Source organism: Haliaeetus leucocephalus, unplaced genomic scaffold (assembly GCF_000737465.1).
Source record: "Haliaeetus leucocephalus isolate CR32 unplaced genomic scaffold, Haliaeetus_leucocephalus-4.0 Scaffold155, whole genome shotgun sequence".
NCBI lineage: Eukaryota > Metazoa > Chordata > Aves > Accipitriformes > Accipitridae > Haliaeetus > Haliaeetus leucocephalus.
The window spans coordinates 264,890-280,647 of record NW_010972591.1 but is presented as its reverse complement, the minus strand read 5'-3'; the positions used below and the strand labels follow the sequence as shown (position 1 = coordinate 280,647).

Here is a 15,758-nt window from a genome sequence, read left to right as displayed (position 1 = left end):
TTCTTTATATATCGTAAGTCTAAAAGCATTACCACAATTGTATTTAAGTTTTGCACTAGGAATATCACAATGAAAGGCCACTCAACCATGTGTTATTAAAATATATTACAGGTAAATTTTGACAACCAAATATTTTTACTGCAGAAAAATATCTGTTTATAGTCTCAATTCCCAAACCTAAAATTAAATATGCTGGCACACCTGCAATTTTGAATGTTAATTTTTAGTATGATTTGGTGTTTGGGTTTTCTTTTTGTTTGGTGTTGGGGGGGGGGGGGGTGTAAAGAAAAAAAAACACACATCAGAAGCACTGATTCTTCTTCTTTCTTTCACTTCCTATTCCAAAGTATTAAACACTATCTAAATTTTACATGTATACTCACATATACACACACAATCAACACACTATTTTACTTTTAGATAACTGGCTCGTTTTCCAAGGAATCACTGTCATTTTTAAGCTATTTTTGAAAAAGCCAATCTTGAAAACATGTGAAAAATAAAGAAACATTCTCATTTTTCCCTATTATCATTATTGGAACCAATAGAATATTATTTCAGGTTTGTTCCACAACTGATTCTCCTCAGCTACTCCTAATGTCATATGGTTTACTTGTCTTGGGATAATAACTGTGCTGCAAAAAATTTCTCTGGGTAAAGATCCAGCATGTTCCATCCTGTCTCTCTTACTGCAAAACTACACATAATGCTATGCAATGGATGGTATTTTATCATAAATAGGATTTGAGGTATAAGCCAAGTTGTATTCAGTTTCCTTTCAGAAAAAAAAAAAGGTAAGTAATAATTCTTCAAAAAGAAGGAGAAAAAAAAATAAAATCATTTATACTGAGCTAGGTTCCCCAGAATTCTCTCTCAGTCTGGACTCTAATGCAGGGATCCAAACTAAACAACAGACCTTCAATCCATCAAAATTTGTGTTCGGATGTAGTTTGTAAAAGGAGGTGTTGGAAACCTAATCATCCTTAATCCTAATCATCATTATCTATACTTGGGAAGAATAATTAAATAAAAAAATGCAGAAGCATTTGAAGTACATGAAGCTTTTGCTATCAGGAAGGTTTTCACTAAAGACGTGGCCTCCTTATGCCATAAAACTAGCTAAATTAAGTCTTCCTTGCACTATAAATCTTCTCCACCCAAGATGCACAAACAATGGACTGGAGAGTGTTACTCTTACAGATGAAACAGGTAGCCTAGAAAGTTATCTCCTTTAAAGCAGCATCATGTCAGTCAGATGCCTATGTAAAGTGAAATACGGTGCCTGCCAAAATTGAGGACTATTGCTCTACAGATATCTTTCATGCCCAAGAGGCTTCACAGAAGCACTACATACCCTTCATCAGAAAAACTTCAGATTTTTTTTTTTCTGAGTTTTTTTTGCTCTATCTTGAGGAACAAATATATCTTGTGGAATATATATATATTTATATATTTTGTGTGTTTCTGTATATATATTTGTCTCAATCACTGTTTAATTCCTTATGCTTTAAATATATTTATTAAATTAATCACATTAGACTGAAGGCTGATGGACTTTCACAGAAAATTCAGTTATTCAAATAAAGATTTGCTATGCTGAAATCATTCACGTTTTCCTTACAATTTCTCAAACGCATGACAGAAAAGCCTGTATTTCTCTATTTTTTCAGAACGTCACTCTCTTCTTTTAAATACTCTACAATAGTGTATCCTCTACCATGTTATTTTGCTTAAAGTACCACCTTCTGCTTTCATTCAATTTTGTATTGATTCTGTATTTTAAACACAATTCATCATTATTAAGAACTGTCTCTAGCAATTGCTCAGCAGAGACTACTTTCCGTTTCCTGCATACTGATTAAGTGCTATGGAACAGAGTAACAGGCTTAGGGTTGAGAAGCTTTTTTTCTTATAGGCCCTACTTCATTTGGAATTGAAAACAGTTTTAAAAAAACACATATATTTATACTTCATTCATCCACCACCATGAACTGAGTCTAGATTTACCTAATTTTGTATCATGTCAATTTACTTCCTGACTAAAAAAAAAACAAAACCCCCAAAAAAACAAAAAACACAATTAAGTCAGTTTGTAGCAACACAAAAGCAAACTGTTTTTCATTTAGCAGATTTGACTCTAATTCTTATGCAGGGACCATACTGAAGGAAGCATGAGAAGAGATGGAAAAAAATTCTGAAAATTTGAAAAGGCAAACCACACAAATAATGCACACCATAAATTATTTGGAATCCCCATAAAAAGCACTTTCTACATGCAGATTAAAACATAAAAGCAGCTATACTGGATCAAACCAAAGCCTAACATACCTTCTCCAGCAGTAGCCAAAAGTGAATGCCTAATTAAGAGTATAAAAAGAAAGGATACCTCCAAGCGTTTGTGACTCAGCAATTAAGCGCCAGACATCATTTCTGTACAATCCTCAAGGGATTTATTTTTCATGAACTTGTCCAGTCTCTCCTTGAATCTACTTAAGCTCTCAGCATCCACAACACCCTGGAGCAACCATTCTGTGAAGAATCACCTTTTTCCCTCTTGTTTTTAATCTGCCTTTTCAATTTGGACTAGATGATCATTGTCGGTCCCTTCCAACTGAAATATTCCATATTCTGCCTCTTGCTCATTTAAATTTTACCTCCCAATTTTTGTACTACCAAAAACCATTGCAAATGATGAGCCTCAAAAGGAGTGCTAATGTTCCAGATATATTTCGTTAAGCAATAGTACAGAATAAAAGCATAAATCACATCAATTATGACTGGTACTGACAATGGCAGAGGTAACATCCTCATAACCAACACACTCAAATCAAGAGTTGTGTAGTACTTTCAGAAATACAAACTGTAATTAAGAGGTAAACCATGAACACATGGAAGTTATTTTTTAAATGCTGAAGTCTCCACAATTTTCTGCTGTCTCCTTAAATTCAGTAAGTACTAATTTTCATCACCTATCCTAACTCAGAAACCCTATGGTACAGTACCCTTCTCTTACATAGTTTCACTAGGGCTCAGACTGCAACTTTGCTTTTCTCAAAATGCCCGTGACAAATTAGACATAAGCATCTGAAAATAAGCATCATTTAATTCTATCACAAGTTAAATTAAAATATTTAATTCAGGGTTGGTCCCTTCATACAGCCCACATGCCTCTTTTCATATTCACTCAGTTTTTTGATTTCCATAGGCTCGAAGGTTGCCTCTTTCTCAAATGTAAAGACAAAACAAGCACAATTGACATTTTAATTCATCCTTTTAAAAAGGGTCTTTGCACATGCACTCATTGCAGTTGTATACATGTGACTCAAGTATTTGAGTACAATAGCCATTAAGGCCCCCAAATTTCACTTAACAGATAGTTTAACCGTAATCCTACTAAAATTTATAGGACTACACACTTAAGGTACCCTGCAGTGAAGAACAGAGGGGCTCTACCCAAGCTGAGACATCCACATAGCATGCAACACCACACAAGTAACTTCCATCTACAGACTTTCAGGATGCTACATTCAGACAAGTCGATGTCTCCCTCCCTGGAGCTGAACATACAAAACCAGTTGAGACACCTATGCATTTTGTACTTCATGCTTTTGGTCAGAGAATTTCCATTTAAAACACACACAGTCTGTCTACCCCATGAGAGCTATCTACTCCAATGTGCCGTAAGTCAGGCTTGTTCAGCGTCTAGAGTGCTTAAACTGTTGTTCCAATCTAATTTCATGTTTCAAACTAGAAATATTAGGATCAAAATGTTTATTTAATGTTACTAATACAGAAAATAACCTGTGATGCACTTAAGGATATTAACATATTTAGAGGTGCAAAGAGAAATATTAATAAATCTACCTTTTACCTCCAACTATCCTCCTGTCTAGTCTTGTGTTCTGTTTCACAAAGCCTTGGTACCAAGGAGCTTTCCCAACTTATGGCAGCCTGATACACAGTGGTGTCCTCTCACAGCCCTTCTGCTTACTGTAAAGCAGAAAACTTCTATCTTCTTAACTGCATATTCAGGCATTAAGCCTGATAACAGCAATGCTTCTTAGCTCTCCTAACACAAATTACTAGGAAAATACTTATGATAGCACACCAGTTCAGAAGCCATTAAAAAACACCTACCCTCTATTTGGGTTTCATATATATATATATATGTGTGTGTGTGTGTATATATTTGTATTTATTTATAGATATAGATATTTTATCCAAAAAATTAGCTACAGGAAAGAAGTAGGGAAAAGTGCAATTGAGAAATTAAATATTTAAGGAGGAAAAAAAAATGTGGAAAAAATTAAACAACATTAGTGAACCAATATCCCCAAACAATATTACCTAGTATTTTTCATGAAGTACCAAAAACACAAGATAACAGCTACTCATATGTCTTCAAGAGGAATATATATATGTATAAACTAACCTCTTCAAAAAAAACACATAAATTTTACTGAAAAATTCATATCTCAATTCAGGCAAAAGAATTCCATTTATAAGCCACTCAAAAGCCACAAACAATTTTAAGAACAACTCAACTAATAAATTTTCATCTTGTCTGCACTTTAGACACATGGAAGGCTAGTAGTTAAAAACAAATCAAATATTAGACAGGCAAAATGAGGGCTGGTAGTACATAAAAGGAACACTTCAATACTGCTGAAAAATGGTTTAAGACAAAGTTACTTTTTTTTTTTCCAGTATCAAGAGAATCCAAACATGTTTTAGCCTGTACTGAATTTTATCCTGGGATAACTTCATACACAGAAAACCTATAACATTATTATTTGTGGGTGTTCACTTCATTTAATAGAAACATCACACTAACTACCAACAACAAAGAAGAAAAAAAAAAAAAGAAAAAAAAAAAGAAAACAACAACAACAATCCTCTTCCTAAAGGTAAATTTTTGCTATAAAATTACCCAAGTGGGCTTACTCAGGATGCATCTGTAGACTTCTCTTCTCCTTCAGTATCTTTTACAATTTTCTTGCTATTCTAAGTTCAGAAAGATGTATACATTCATGCTTTTTGGCATCTTTCAGTTGGAAATCTCTACTTGCAACATCTAAATGCATCACAAAGAACAGGTTTCAAAACAACGGATGACTTTGGCCAAAACAAAAACTAGTAACAAAATAGTCTTACCAGGATCTGTACACTTGGTGAAATATATCAGCTAATAAATGTAAGGTTTTTAAGCACCAAACATCAGTATTTGAAAACTGTACTTCCAAACCACATTTTTGGGGTTGCTTGGGGTAGAATTCTTGTCTAAATCAAATAAACTATAAAAGCTAGATTTGCCTCTGTTCTCACTTACAAACAAACAAATAAATAAAACCAGGATTTAAGCTACCACTTTACAATCCCTTCAAGTCTGTAGTTTCTTGATCACTTTAAGGCAGAATAAACAAGCACCGCTGTCAAAAGAATTGATCCTGTCCTCTGTACAAACCTCAGCCACCCATGCACACCCCCTTATACTAGCACAAGTCTTCATTAAGTCACACAGTGAACTGAATTGGGAAACTGATCCATGTTCAATTAATCAAGAAGAAAAAAAAAGCCTCCCTAGGGAGATGCATTCAGAATTGCCTTCCCTGCTTCCTGATTTATCTCCCCAGTTCTCCCAACAGAAGTGAAAATAAACCAAAGCCATGTTTCAGGACCTTTCAGCATGACATTGGCCATGCCGCTCCAAGGAACCAGAGACAGACCTGCCCGAAACAAAATGCTTTTGAGTTTGTTATCTGTAGCACAGGCAAAGCTATCAAACTTTGGGACATCCATTCAGAAAACCACTTCTGTGAAAACTGCTTCAGCTATCTTACTTCCAATACATCTGGCTGAACTGACTGAGGCTATCGTTTGGGTGGTCAATGTTATAGAAAGACTGATTAATACAGTATCAAATGCACCTTCACAAATCAGCCTCTTTTGTGTTATGACATCTGGGCTGTTCAGACACACAGTGTGATATAGCTGGCCCTTGATACACAGGAGCATCCAACACATTCTGCTTGTGTCCCAGTAATACGGTATCAGTTTGAAGCTGTAAAGCCAGTAAGACTACCCTGGCAACTATCACAAGGATAGGACTTAGGACAGAGCAAATGTCAGCTTTACTGGACTGTTCACAGTCAAAAGGCACATAATACAGGCTAGAAGTTGCCATGAAACAGGCGCAGGCAAGGCATATTCATAAAGACAAGACAGCAACCCTCTAAAATGTAAAGGAGGACCTTCACCCTCTGGAAAGCAAGCCCTGGCAGTAATTAAAACCTGAATGACTTCAAATAAACTTCAAGGTTTTCACTATGGTCAGGGGAGTCTGCCAAAGAAGTTAAGCTACTTTACAGCAAGTTATAAAGAGGTTGATACTGTTCTGGCATGATGCAGCTCAGGAGCTAACCTTCCCACAATTACAAACATCAAGCCCGTTGTATCTGTAAGGAACTATTTGCATTGCCAAACCACAGAAAGTCCAAAACAGCAGGACTGTCAACAGTGCTGGCTCCCACAAACTAAAGAACATTGCTGCAAGACAGATGGACTCTAACATAAAAATAGGCATTCTGAGATGAACAGACTTAAAATCAAGCTTCTACATCTGGAATTATGTAAGCAGCTGATCCTGAGCTTCAGAGAGCCAACATGGAACTCATACAGGTAGATATTTTGCATCCAAGATACTTCAGAGAGGAAAGAGCCCTGTTTTTAAATCCCTTCAATCTTCCAAAGAAGCTTCTATCAATTACAACACTAAGGTGGTCAATGGGGGCTTAGTCAAGCTCCCACAGGAGAGGAAGAAAGAGGGGGCAGACTAGGGGTATTCACAACCTTTTCCAGCATGTTAAAAGGGAATGCAGGGCAAGGAATGGACATGGCCTCTAAGTCCCAAGACCCAGCTTGAGTAAATAAGCACACAAGAGTGCAAAACAATATGGACAGGCACACAAAAGATAAAACAAAGATCATAATTATCTTATAGCATATCCATGAGTAGAAGTGAGTAAGTCAATCCCTTTGAGGCTTTAGGACAGCAAGATGGCATTTCCAATCTAGCCAAGTCTATAATACACCATTCTTTTTCAGTAAGGCTCTTCCTGGACTACTCATACATTTTTCAGATGCCAGTCCAGAGAGAGATCAGGACCCATGTCAGGCCAGAAGGATGCAGACTATTTCTTCTTTGTCACTTTATCCTTCTGAATCGTCAAACCCTTGCATTGCTGAGCTTGGTGTTTCTACATGTAGGGAGGAATCTCCCTCTTGCAGAGCAGCCTATCACTTGGTAAAAGCACAAGCTGTGAGATCAACTGCCCTCAGGATCAAGAGAGCTAGAAAGAGAGGCCTCACGCTAAGTATGTTTTCACTCTTTTTTTTTAATTATTTTTCCTTTCTGAAAATTAAAGTAGTATTTACATTTGGTACTTTTGCAATGACTACATGCTGTTAGTTCTAAAAATCCATTAATTAGAAATTAAAATAAAAATCAGACTATAGTTAAGACTAAGGCTGACCAAAATTGTTATTCGTGACTCAATTTCTAAGGAAGAAGTCTTTACCAGTGTAGGGTTCGATTATAGGGAACTTAGTTACTGGGCCTGAAAGTAGCTCATGGTCACAAGAGCGTTCCAGACGCCTTTAGAAGGCCTTGAACAGAATAAACAAGAAGATAGAAAAAGAAAGATCCCAATTAGAAAAACACAGGTGCACATTCCACGATAAAGGGAACTTGGCACAAACAACCTCAATTCAGGGGCTTATCTCGACCAATTGGACTGAGACAAGTTTTACATGCTGTAGCTAACATAGCCAATTATATCCTGTGTGTATGCACGTGTACAAAGTGAGTATAACTAACTGTATCTTATGTTTATACGCGTGGACAGTATCGATGTAACCAATCACAGTTTATGCTTGTGCGCGTGGACACCAAATGCTTGCATGTCGCAACCAATCAAAGCTTCTAACCAACTTAGAGAATTGCATAAGAATGATCAGCTAGGCTCAATAAACTAGCGACTTTAATCATCATATTGGTGTTCTATCGTCCGGACCCCGCATGGAATAACCCTAAACCCTACATACCAGCATTTCTGAGGACCACCCATAACATGCCCTCTACTTTCCAATTTTAAAATCTGAATGGATTTTTTCCTGTATAATTACACAACTCCAATCTGCTTCATTCAGGTTTTTTTGTATATACACAAAGAACATGCCTAAGAATTGCACTGCAACAAAGCAGAGTCTACCTACACAGAGCTTTTGTAATCTTAAATTCTTCTGAGTTCAAGGTCTGAGACTTCCTACTTTAATGCTATTGTCATAATGTAGTCACCAAGAGGCCACACATTAACCTCCAGTTGAGTCTGTCTTCTAAAGACTGGAGAAATATTAGTCAAGGTATGAGGTCTGAGATGAAGCCTTTTCAAAAAAAAAAAAAAAAATTAGTGGCTTTTCAAACTCAGCTGACTTGCAGCTGAATTTTCACTGTGGAATTGGTGTCAAATTGAACAAGAACATTAGTTTTTGCCTAAAAGTCTCCTCTCCATCATGAGGACAGAGCTCGTACATGAAGATACTGACCCTGTTTCCTTGTAGCTATATCAAAGTTGGTATGGAAGAAGATTACTATCCATTTCTTGAACACCACCCTTTAAAAAGAACAACATTTGAAGTGCCAGCTTCTTCAGAGACATCAGTTTTGTGACAGCCAGCACAGTCAACAACATGACATATATCAGTTTTATTTTTAATGGAAGATATATATCATTGCTGAGAAAATATTACCAGTAAAAAAAATCCTATGGAAGTTACTAAAGTACAATGGAGAAAGTTTTGTTTACCATGAAAAAGTACAATTCAATTAGAACAGTAACTTGCCTAAAGTCACACCTTGTAGTTTTCCTAAGTACGTTTCACATTTCCTATAATTCAGCTGCTACCTGTATTATACCATTGTGTTAGCATAAAGAAAAAAAGAATATTTTCCCCTTACCTCTCTGCCAGACTTTGCTGGAATCTGCCCTTGAGTCTCTCTCAATTTGCGAGCGTTCTCAAGTTCTGCTTGAAGTTTTGAAGCTAACTCCTTCAAAGAAAGTGGTAGTACTCCATTAGTTTAACCATTTTAAACCTCTACAGATCTTTATATCAGAATTAACTATTAATTCCATTTCTTTATGTTTTGATATATTTTTTTAAACTTGGATGACACAAAAAAACTAAAGAAAACATCAATATAATTCACACAATTCTTTACTGGAGATAAAAATAAAAAATTGTTCAGAACAGAGGCATCTAAAGTATAGAAACATACAGTCATAAAAACACCAGAAAAATTATGCTTAAACATTATTCAGTTATACTAATAAATGTTCTATGTAGCTAAGCATAGATACTACTTTATGTATAGGAAGCCAAATAAGGAAGCCTGAACACATCAAGTGTACAACCTTTCCATGTTATGCTACATATCCTTTTATTTATTTTTATATATATACACACACACTCACATATGTACACACAACCCCCCACGCAGTGGGTCTAGGGAACTCTCTCTTAGACATTTTGGCTGTGCAGTTTCCCATCTCTCTACACCACATGTCCAATATTGGCACTTAAGACCTCACTTTGGGTATTAAAATGGACAAGAGGTGGAAAATGACAACTGTTTACAGTCTTGTGTAAATTGTTTTTGATGCTCCTGCTCTCTCATCCATCTGTTTATTAAATAAATACAAGTATTTTTTTACTATCTTGGTTTGCTAAGAATTGCCAGGTGTCAACCTATCAACCTATAAGAAATACAACCATTTATACTGTGACCACTTTGCCATTTCATTGATTGGACTCCAACAATCATTCCTATACTTGCCACCCCAAAATTAAGTCATTTGATCAACACCAAGCAGCAAGTCACTAACAAAAACAGATTCAGAATTCATTTGTCCCACATGGTCAACCTTGAGCTCTGGCCACCAGGACAGGCTGTTACATAACCATCTGTTCGGTGTGTGGGGATGAACTTGTTTAAACAAGCTGCCTTTTCAATTTGACCAGAGAAAGTCCATGAAAATATATTTAAACAGCAACAAGGCAAAAATTAGCTGTTTTATTATTTATACTGTGTTTGGTTGTGGTTTTTTTTTTTTTTAATTAGGTTAATTCAGAGTGCAGATGTAGAAAAATGTGCATATAAAATTAACAGTAAAATGGTAACGTTTGCCTCTGCTACGTTATTTTGGTCAAAACGGTAGAATAATAAAAGAATCACACTCTCCCCACAGAACACCTCTATATTTTTATTCAGATTACTCTTATTCAGTTACTGTCAGGTTGAAAAAACTCACACTTGTGCCCAAACTTTTATTTGGACAATGCTATTGAAGCTGAGCAGTACAAAAAAAGAAGTTTACAAATTTTCGCTGCTCTCCATAAGAGTCTTTGGAAAACTTTCCCCTCCCCAGTACTTTATGGCAAGTAGTGTACAGATAGCTTCAATCATTTTCCCCTGTAGGAAAACGCCTTAAAATAATTATCTTAAGTGACTGTTACGGGTTTGTGTGACACGGTTTTTTTGGTAGCAGGGGAGGGGCCACAGGGCCCGTTCTCTGAGAAGCTGCTAGAAGCTACCTTGGCTCCAAGTCAGACCCGCCTCTGGCCAAGGCCGAGCCCATCAGTGACAGCGGTAGCACCTCCGGGAGAACAGAGTTAAGAAGGGGAACCGGTAGTGAGTGGGGGGATAGGAATGTGAGAGGAACCCCTCTGCCGATATCGAGGTCAGTGAAGGGGAGGTGCGCTGGAGGAGGGGATGCCCCTGCAGCCCGTGGCGAGACAGCAGGCTGTCCCCCTGCAGCCCATGGAGGGGAGCGGTGGAGCAGAGGCGGAGGCTCCCGAAGATGGCCGTGACTCCATGGCAAAGCCCGTGCTGGAGCAGCGTGTGACTGAAGACCGACCCGCAGAAGGACCCACGCCAGGGAAGTTTGTGAGGGACTGCAGCCCGCGGAAAGGACTCACGTTGGAGAAGTTCGTGGAGGACTGTCTCCCGTGGGAGGGACCCCACGGCGGAGCAGGGGAGGGAGTGCGGAGTCCTCCCCCTGAGGAGGAAGGAGCGGCAGAGACAAGGTGTGGTGAGCTGACTCCAACCCCCATTCCCCGTCCCCCTGCGCGGGAGGAGGTGGAGAGAACCGGGAGTGGAGTTGAGCCGGGAAGGAGGGAGGGGTGGGGGGAAGGTGTTCTAAGGTTTGGTTTTACTTCCTAATACCCTTTTTTTAATTTGATTTGTAGTAAATTAAATTGATTTTGTTTCTTCCACAAGTTGAGCCTGTCTTTTGCCCATGACCATAAGTGAGGAGTGATCCCTCCCAGTCCTTATCTCGACCCACGAGCTTTTCTTTGTATTTTCTCCTCATCCCACCGTGGCCGGGGGTGGGGAGTGAGCGAGCAGCTGCATGGTGCTTTGTTACCGGCTGGGCTGAAACCACGATAGTGACTAACGCCAGTCCTGCATTAGACAAACCTATCATATAATTACATTCATAAACAGATTTTTTCCTCACTAGTATATTTTTTTTGTATATTAACTAGGACAACTACAGATTAAAACATGGAGGCATCTACTTAAATCATTAACACTCAGAATTCAGAATATAAAATCTGTTTGAAAAGAAAATATTTATAAGATGGACACTCTCCTAACAAAATTTTGTGTGACAGGGGCTTTCACAAAGACCAACACCATGTCCTAATCCAGCAATAAATTTGTATGCCAAATACTCTAAAACTTCCCACAAATCAAAGAATTGATGGCTCCCAGGAAATATTAATTTGGCACTTGAAGTTGTAACATGTCTTATTACTTCTTAGGGGTGCAAATATTCTGTCACGAGAGGCAAGGTAAACAGGTGCACTAACAATGTTTAGGAAAAAAAAAAGGCCAATAGTGATAGGATTCACTTCTAAGAGATGTTATTGTATTATATCCTTCAAATAATTTCAGCAGTACTTCTTAAGAGCAGCTATTCAGAGCAAGCACTTGTAAAACATAGCTTAAAAACTAACAGACTATGACCTTGCTATAATTGAAACTTTCAGGCAGTACTACTGAATGCAATTAACTCACTATAGCCATACTTAATGTAATTTAAAAAATACACTTCTACAGCTTGGAGTGTTCCAAAAGAGTGAAATTCTTCATCCTTCAGGTTGCTGTCTGAAACAAGCCTCCTAAAGCAACTTTAAACCTGCAGCTGATTATCTCAGCTCCATGGACCCAGTCTCACCCAGGGCAGACATTCTGTGAAGCTGACTACAAAGGATTACATAGTTGTTCTCATTGCAGGGCTGCATGCAATGGCCTATGCAGTTTCTTTCAGTTTTATATTCCCGTATCATAATTAATAAGCATGCTTATACAGCAGAGCTATGGACCACAAGCATCTAGTTTTGACAAAGTTGGTGAAATAACAAAAGCTCCAGACACTGTCGACCTTGTAACACACACTGGGAGCTTTGTAGTTTTCACCTGCTCCCTGCTTAATAAAAAGACATTCAATCCTATAAAAAAAGGCAGAGGACAACAGGCTTTGGATACGCTGCCCAGCCTACAAAACCTGGGGACCTGAATCCTCTATTCTAGTCTATGAACCACTGCATTTAAAGCAGAAGTTACAGTAAAAGCAGTATCTTCAAATCCTACCTGATCAAATTTTGCAGGACTTTATTTGTTTGAATCAATACTTTTTTTTTTTAAACAGCTAAATCACTGTGACCTTTGAAGAAAAATTGCAGTAAATCATGACAATTTTTCAAAGACGTTACCATGTCTCCCATGAGTTCTGCTTTCACAATCCTTGCTCCCAGTCTGTTCATCTCCTCTTCACTAAGGACCCGAGGCGGCTCATCCTTTGATGTGTATCTGTAAAACACCAGCAGTACTAAACCCATAAAAAAACAATGTAGTATTCACCTGTGTAATTAAGTATTATGTGCCTACTGTACTGGTACATATGCTCCTATTGTCAAAATAATTGATAACATACCGTAAAAATATATTTGCAGTCAGAAGTTGTCAAGGACTCTGAAACTAAAAAGCTTGAATGAAAATTTTTATGTTTCCTTTTACTTTTGAGATCAATTAAAATGAAAAGCACTATCCATGAACATTTTCTCAGCATGAAAAAACAGTCAAGAGACAGTAGCAGTTATAAGCAAACAAAAAGCAAGAAAAAGAGGAGCAGAAAGAGTAATTTAAACCCACTCTGTCATTCTCCTTTCTGACTTTGGTCATGCTTTTACTTCTCAGCTCCAGCAAAATCACCTGTTTCCCAGTTCTCCTGTAAGCCAAATGGCCTTCCATCCCTTGAAAACTACTTAAATGCCCATACTATCTGCTCACAGTACAATCTTTGCTTTTAAAGATGATAAGGCTGATATGGTAGAGTTTCCATGGAAAATTAACTCGTACAGTTTTTAAAATATGAAGTGACCCTAGAGAAGCTACAGCTAGTAATAAATAGTATTTTATCTTACTTTTAATATTAAAAGGTCAGTGTATGAGTTCTTATGATAATAAATAAGGTCTCTAAGAATTATTGCAAGAAGGCAAACAAGTTTGCTTCTTTTTCTCTAACCCTAGGAAAGACTAAAACCAACTAACTCCAAAAATATAACTCTAAAACACAAAAGAGACATAAGAATACAGTTATGATATTGGTTCCTGCTATTAAAAGAGAGCGAGAGAATTCACTCATTACTCCATATGGTTAAACCCTGTAGGATTTGAAGAACAGGAGAACTTTGAAGATGGTGTTATCTTTAACTGCCAGATCTCCCCAGCCCTGAGGAAATTACCAAAGTTACTTTTGTCTGTCTTGAAGATGCCCAATCCAAAACCCCAAAACTCACCAGGAATATTTACATTAACTTCACCAGAAACAGAATCCTCAAAGATGGAGTTTTCACATCTACTTAACCTGTATTTTTCAAAACAAGGCAGACTATTTCAATAAAGGGAGCAAGAGGTGTTTATTATTTCATATATGCTTTTTTTAAGCAGTGCTAGCAGTTGAATCATTGTCTGAACTTTTTGAGACTACAGACATTGTTTTGATTTGCTTTTTATCTTGTCTCAAATTAAATTCTGAAGCAGTCACATTAGCGCAATTTTCAGCAAACACTAGCTGGATGGACTTTCCCTCTGGGGAGATCCCTTGGACATCCAGTCAGCACTTTTCATTAACCTGGGTCATAACTGTCCAAAATACTTTGCTTTATAGGCTGAAAAAATTCTCTGTGTTTTAGAAGAGATAAAACTTAAAAGGTACATTGTCAGCATGAGAGATGAGGAACTGAACTAGCAACACCTATTAATCCAAGCCTTCACGTCAATGACGATTTACTTTTTGTGATTGACTGACACCACTGAAAGAGTACACGTATTGCAAGACTTGAAACTTTAGGAAGAAAAAGAAAGCAGCAGCTTATAAATTATTCCCAACAGATAACTACCCCACATACCCAAACCTGGAATGTTCCAAAAGCCAGAATTCTACAAAATTCTACCAAAAAAAGACAATTCTCACTGAAGGAAACAGGAAGACAGGTCATGCACAATCTCAAACACACAGAAGCTTCGGAGTTAAGAGTCAGCTTAAAGGAACTTGGAAACAAATAAGTCAATAAACAGAGGCTATATGGTTTTCCAGGCCTAAGTAATCTCCACTTTACTAATAAATCAGCTCGGTAATTGTATTGCCTAAGAAACACAATTAAAATAGCAAAGATGCACAACTGGGTTTAACAGTACTAAACCAGAAAACACATGCAAAAGAAAGTATCAGCTAAATAGTTTCTATGCTTAGTTCTCTTCTGTGAGGAAAAGAAAATAATTGTCTATCATAATAATTTAATTCTTTGAACTCGAATAAGCAAACCACTTCCATACAAAATCTAGTTTCCCAAAATTTACAGCTCTGTCCAGTGACAATTAGCATTGCACTTGCTACACGTGGTAACCAAAAGCTAAAAGGTACAGGCTTTGTACTTGCAATTAAAAAGTGAATCACCATTGTTTAACAAAAAAATAAGACTGTAGAGGAGTAGTTGCTTCTTTTAAGGTAGCAAAAATGAGGCAATGGTATAACTAACTTCTACTCAATAATTATATGCTTTAGTAGGTCTGGCTGGGATGGAGTTTATGTTCTTCATAGCAGCCCGTACGGTGCTGCACTTTGGACTTAACTGGTGACAGAATTGATAATACACCAGCGTTTGGGCTGTTGCTGCACAGTGCTTACACAGCCTCAAGGCCGCCTCCGTTTCTCACTTTGCACCCCCACCAAGTAGGCTGGGGTGGGCAAGAGGCTGGGACGAGACACAACCAGAACAGCCGACCAGAAGTGGCCAAAGGAGGCTATTCCATGCCACATAACACCACACTCAGCAATAAAAGCTGGGGAGCACAGTCTTCCAAAGTAGCCGCTGATCAGAGACTGGCTGGGCATCAGTCTGCTGGTGGGAGGTGGTGACTGACTGACTGCCTTTGCATCCCTTATTTTTGTCTCTTTCCTTAGCTTGTTAAACTGTTTCCAATACATGAGTTTTTCTCCCTTTTGCTCTTCCAATTCCCTCTGCAGGAAAAAGAATGCGCAAGCAGCTGGGTACGCACTTAGTTGCTTGCTATGGTCAACACAGGACACACACAAAGCAACACCCAGCTCCACACTCCCCCCCCCCCCCCC

The 15,758-nt window shown here is 37.9% G+C and overlaps 1 protein-coding gene across 5 annotated transcripts in view; it reads right to left on the bottom strand.

Annotated features, from left to right (window-relative positions):
* Positions 1-15,758, bottom strand: part of CWF19L2 (CWF19-like 2, cell cycle control (S. pombe)) — an 89,439-nt gene that overhangs the window by 45,084 nt on the left and 28,597 nt on the right. For 4 of the 5 annotated variants that reach the window (XM_010562098.1, XM_010562100.1, XM_010562103.1 and 1 more), the window contains 2 exons: positions 12,838-12,934; positions 9,017-9,106 (listed from right to left, as the gene is read on the bottom strand). In XM_010562098.1, coding sequence (XP_010560400.1) covers positions 9,017-9,106; positions 12,838-12,934 — 187 coding nt within the window. The remainder of the gene's footprint in view (positions 1-9,016; positions 9,107-12,837; positions 12,935-15,758) is intronic. The other variant, XM_010562099.1, reaches the window with a different exon arrangement.